General features: G+C 36.9%; 1 protein-coding gene across 1 annotated transcript in view; it reads right to left on the bottom strand.

Moving 5' to 3' along the window:
* Window positions 1-921: 921 nt before the first annotated feature.
* Window positions 922-6,000, bottom strand: part of LOC147549401 (uncharacterized) — a 53,276-nt gene continuing 48,197 nt past the window's right edge. The window contains exons 2-5 of the mRNA XM_086672177.1: window positions 2,657-2,856; window positions 2,447-2,574; window positions 2,293-2,368; window positions 922-2,206 (exon numbers count right to left, since the gene is read on the bottom strand). Coding sequence (XP_086528303.1) covers window positions 1,131-2,206; window positions 2,293-2,368; window positions 2,447-2,574; window positions 2,657-2,816 — 1,440 coding nt within the window. The 5' untranslated portion in view covers window positions 2,817-2,856 and the 3' untranslated portion in view covers window positions 922-1,130. The remainder of the gene's footprint in view (window positions 2,207-2,292; window positions 2,369-2,446; window positions 2,575-2,656; window positions 2,857-6,000) is intronic.

Genomic DNA, 6,000 nt, shown 5'->3' with positions numbered 1-6,000 from the left:
ATAGTTTCTATCTTTACTCTCCACCAATTTCTATTTTATTATAACACTAATCAAAAAGTTGTAAGAATTTCTTCGATTTGCTTCAGAGTTGAGTTGGAGTTGCAAATATTCTTATACACTAGGACAACAATTGTATCATGCTATCAGTGGAGTTTAGGTTTTCACTCAGATGGATAGCAATGATAAGTTTTACATAATACATACCCAACACTCTGGTTCGTAAATCATCACATCTCTTTAGTAATAAGAAAAGAGTATAAAGAGAAGAAGGGAACAGAGAGAACAAAAAAAAATTTTAGGGTACATGATATATAATTAGTAGGTGGATATGAAAATGGAAGTTAGAATTTCTCTTGCTGTAATAAATAGAAATGAGAGAGTGGTGATAAAGTTTCTTTTCTTTTTTTTTTTTTTTTTTTTGTTGACAAGTGATAAAGTTTTTTTTATTATTGAACTTTAAGTACTAAACATTTCTCCAAATTTCTTGAAGCGTATGCATCCAATGCTAGAGCGAGGAATAGCGAGGAGGGTGAAGCTATATCCATTTTACAAGGTCTGTGCTGAGCTGAAGAGAATAATTATAGATGCATAATTATCGAAAGTGCTAATATCAACCTTATCAACCATATCCAAGATAATCGACATACCATACATTAGTACTATCAAGTTCACATAAAAAAAGATCAGAGAAGTTAAAAGCAAGTTGGAAAGGGTTCATTTCAGCTACACCAATAAAAAGATGAATGACCAAGCAGACAAGCTAGCTAAATGGGCCCGGAAGAAGAATAGATCTAAGTCTTGGAAAAATGTTCCATCTTTTTTAATTCATAAGTATTGTAATAGTTTTCTTTCTTAATATATGAAAGTTTCAACAAAAAAAAAGTACTAAACATTTCTCAAGAGAGTTGTTATAATCAAGGAATGAAACTTCGGTTTCGGTGGGTCCAAAAGTGGAAACGTTTCGGTCTGTGTGGAAGTTTTACAATTTTGTCGAAATGTTAGAAATATGATGAAATTGTGGATAACAAGTCTATTTAACCATAATTAAGCATAAAAAGGTTTAATCTTCATTTGAACAATAGTTTAGTAAGATGGAATTGTAGATTACTTATATTTTGTTACATAAGACATTAAAACCAAAATGATCTCCTACCCCCTTCATCACCGTCATTGTTTGGACGCACATGAGATTCATTTCCAATGGCGTTGCAATATTCTTCCCATGACATTCGGCTGCGGAACCAATTTCGATATTGTTCAATGTATGTCATGTATTGCTCTTGACGAATACCGCGTAGTGGTCCAATTAAGGGATATTGATGGTATACAGCAAAACTTGGTTGTTGAGGTATAAATATTGATGGTCGTTCATCTTCACTAGTGTTCCAAGAAATATGACTTGGGTAGTTATATCCAAGTGATGTAGATGAACTATCATAACCATATGAGCTATTGTCGATACCCATACTACTGAAAGTGTCTGTTACATCGTCAACACTATTGGCCCAAGAAGAAGTATCTATGTCATTCATTTCAGTCAACTGGTTTTTCCTTCTACGAGAATATGATACAGGTTCAGTTGGTCTCGTCGGGACTCCGTGATCATGATCCTGCGTTGCATTATCAAAGTTGTGTTCCTCTGTGTAAGGGACATATCCTTCATTTCTCTCGTTATTATCTTCCTCAACATCGTTGCTCTCATTATTCTGTCTGCCATCTCCGTTGCCACTATCTCCTGACGAGCTAGCAGGTGAATTAGTACTTGACGATGGCGTGTCCATCAAACGATTAACATCTTCAGCATGTGAGGTGCTCATGTAGGAATCAGTATTTAACCCTAGTGTGGAAGCAACATGAGAGCTTGGCCTATTGTTTGGCTCATCCATTTCAGGTTCTCCCACTTCTCTAACCCATTCATATAATGGGTCTTCTTCACCTTCTTCGCAGAATATATCTGCTAAGTCTATAGGACCTGAATCTTGATAGTCTTCTTTTTGGTGCTTAAGTCGTAGTCGCATGTTGTAATGCACAAACACATGTTTGTGAAGTCGTTCATGGCCAAGACGATTTCTTCTTTGACTATGTATAAGCCCAAACGTGCTCCAATTTCTTTCGCATCCGGATGAAGATGCCGTCTGAGCTAAAACCTTTATAGCAACTGATCTTAAGTTTGGAGCATCATTTCCATACAAGAGCCACCACTCAGCTGCAAACACACGTACTCATTTAGGTTTGATTAATTGAATTATAATGAATTGTAAATGTTTGTTCCATTCACTACAAATATTTTACCTGGTTGAGTTATTTTCCTTCCATTTATTGCAGTTGTTTTACCGAAGGAACCCGATGCTTCTCTAAAAGTCTTTAGCTGTAATTTAATGACTCAAACAAAATGAATTCTTCTTTCCCCCATGTTAAAAACATTTCAAAATGTATAGAAACTAACTTCTAGTAGACAAGTTGCCTGTTCTTCTGGTACTACCAGTTTTTCTACCACTTCCTCAACGGCGGTTAACAAATCCCCTCGAATCGAAAGACCATGTTCGTATTGGTAGCTTGGGTTAAGGTAATAGGCTACATTTCAGTTAAAGGAAGATCATTAAACATTAAGTGAAGTAATTAAAGGAATTAAAAAATCAGAAGAATGCATAATTACCAGCTAGGTGGAGAGAGTGTGTGAGATGCTTTGTCCATCGCTCCTCAATGATCTTCAGGTACACCCTAGGAGAGCGAGCAGCTTTTTCAACTTGAGTTTTCATTAGTTCCATAGCATAGTAGATGTATCCCATTGTAGGCTTTTTGTCGCCATCTACCATTCGAAGGACCTTTGTGATTGGCTCGAGTATATTGACAACACTATGCACCGAATCCCAAAATGTGTGTTTGTTTATTAGTCCTTCTACTACTCTTGCTTCTGAACTATTAACACCCTCAAAAGCACGCCACTGTGGAGAAGCAACCATTTCTTTCAAAGAATGTTTTTTTTGTTGGAGAGACTCCAAAGCAATATAATTCGTGGCAAATCGTGTTAGCCCTGGACGAATTATATCGCCTCCACACTTTTCTCTCATCAATGCAAGGATTATCGAATGATTATATATAAATTTTGTTATTTGCCTTGCACGTTGCACAACTTTTTGTACCGTCTTCGTCTCTCCGATATCCTTTAGAATTAGATCGATGGAATGAGCTGCACATGGTGTCCAAAAAAGGTTGTAATGCTGCATTAACCTTTTGTCGGCCTTAACGTAGTTGCTTCCGTTATCAGTCACAATTTGCACGACATTCTGTTCTCCTACGGACTTTACAACTTCTTCCATAAGTTTTAAGATGTATTTCCAATCTTTTTTGTCTTTTGATGTATCGATGGATTTGTGGAACATCGATTTTCCCTCACAATAAACCATAAAATTAATGATAGACAATCGAGTTGTTCCTGTCCACCCATCACACATGATGGTAACACCGTACGTCTTCTAATTCTTCTTTAGACCATCCATATACTCATTTAATTCTTCAACCTCATCATCGAGAAAGGGTCCCCTCAACTCATATGCAGTAGGAGGCTTTACACCAGGTCCAACTCTAGCAATCGCATCAACCATATTATCGTAATAAACATTATTAGCAACATGTGGTGGAATTCCGTTAAAATGTATGAACTTCGAGATTGCTTTTCCCATCTTCTTTCTAATATTCCCGAATCCAAATGCCTCTTTTATCCTCTTTTGTCTTCCACCTTGAGGTTTCACTGAATGTGGATCAATTGGTAACTCATCTCTTGGATTGTAAGTAGATGGTTGTCTCACACTCTGTGTTCTTGCGAAAACCCGTTGTCGTGACGCTGAACCTGTGTTGGCATTAGAGCCGCCTCCTACATCGTAAGTGGATTGACTAACGAAAGAACGTCTTTGGTCACCGCTACGACTATCGTACAATGACCTTTTAACTGCTTCCCTGTACTGTTGATTCTCCATATCGTCATCGTCGCTATCAAGATCAACGGTTTCATTTTGTCTTTCTGGAAGGTCCATAACAGACTCTCGAGACTCCAAATTTATTCTGTCCCTCTTATTTTTCTCTTGAACACCGTGTTTTAGAATCCTGTTCATTTGCAGTCTAACTTCTTTTGGACACATCGGACATTGAGCGACATTACCGAAACCGCCAGCTAGATGTTGTTTCAAACGAGTGACCCCTCCAGATCTTATTATTTTACCGCAATAATTGCACTGAGACTTTTGTCGGTCGTTTTCTACTTACGACCCATGCTGCCAGCCTATGTCGTCCGATCTCCCTTTACGTGACATTCTTAAGAAAGAAATAACAAAAACATGTCAATAATAGGGCTAATTGGCAATAGATTATGTTAGTTAGATGGCTAATCTGTAATATAATCGGTTAGTTAGAGGGCTAATTTGCAATGATAGGGTTAATCTGCAATAATGTCAGTTATTTCAGGGATTAAAACCCAACAAAAGTAAAATTCAGGGGTCAAAAAGTAAACCAAACATCAACTTTTGATATACCTGTTAGTTAGAGGGCTAATCTGTAATATATTTGGTTATTTAGAGGGGTAATTTGCAATGGTAGGGTTAATCTGCAATAATTTCAGTTATTTCAGGGATTAAAACCAAACAAAAGTAAAAATTCAGGGGGTCAAAACGTAAAAAAAATATCAAATTTTGATATACCTGTTAGTTAGAGGGCTAATCTGTAATGCATTCGGTTAGTTAGAGGGCTAATGTCAGTTTTTTCGGAGATTAAAACCAAACAAAAGTAAAATCAGGAGGTCAAATAGTAAACCAATCATCAAATTTTGATGTACCTGTTCAACAACAAAAAATCAGACCCCTTAATAGTTAATATCCAAATCGATCTTCTTCTTCCCTATTTCTTCTCAAACAGCCGAATCTTCCTCTCTCTCTCTCTAGATTTTCTTCAATCCAAAACCACCTACCTCTCTCTCTCTCTCTAGATTTTAGTTAATATCACATAAAGATGAAGTATTTTGTTGAAGATTTGATGAAGAACAAATAAACAACAGAGAAGATTTGTTGAGGATTTGATGAAGTATTTCTGTTCAATAGCAATGTATGAGTTGATTTTAGATTCTAATATGTTAGGGTTTTATAATAAGATCTGAATTACAAAATCCAGACAATAATTTCGAAATCTTATCTATTTGCTGTTCCCAATCCCATCAATTTCTACTTTTTTTAAAGAGAACAGTCAGAACCCACTAGGGTTTCTGAGATTTCCATCAATTTCCATTGATTTCGAGATCTGACACGAAAAATATGCAAGCGTATTTTTACTTCGGTTAGGTCAAAAACCGAAATATTTCGGCCATGTCAGCCGAAATATTTCGATGTTTTATTCCTTGGTTATAATCTTATAAATAGTCCAAATGCATGTACGAATTAACACGTTGAATAGGAGGTGCCTCCGAAGTAATCCACCACTCCATGCAGAGCTGGTGAATGTCTTCAAGACTACCACATTAAGCAAATAATCTGGTTGGTTTTGATGTAGCCACATCATTGGATCGAAGCTTGGGACTTAATTAACATCACAATAGTTCGCTAGGCGCCCCCATGTGGACACGCCCATATATGGTCAGCCACTAATAATATAACAGTACAAAATTTTAATAGGACCGCGACAAAACATTTTTTTTCCTCATCTCCTCCCATCTCGGACAACCACCTTTGATAACCTTCGACCACTACCACCATTTCCCCCCTCTTTCTTTCTGTAGTTATGTGGTTTCAGTTGGAAATCATCACCGAAACTCCACGTTTTCAGTCCGAAAGCGAGAGGTGGTGGTGGTGACTGGTGGTGGCCGGAGTAGGAGGACAAGAGAGAAAATGATTCAAAAACAAAAATATTAAAGGTCGCAAAATGAAAGTTTGTTGGCGACCCTTTTCAGAGTAGAGAAGATATGGTGGTTAGCAATAATTATATTGTGGAATTCTAGAAATCTATTTCAATATTTCA

Source organism: Eschscholzia californica, unplaced genomic scaffold (assembly GCF_041429995.1).
Source record: "Eschscholzia californica isolate CP2 unplaced genomic scaffold, dmEscCali1.0.p SCAF_3, whole genome shotgun sequence".
NCBI classification, from domain to species: domain Eukaryota; kingdom Viridiplantae; phylum Streptophyta; class Magnoliopsida; order Ranunculales; family Papaveraceae; genus Eschscholzia; species Eschscholzia californica.
This window is presented reverse-complemented; position numbering and strand designations above follow the sequence as displayed.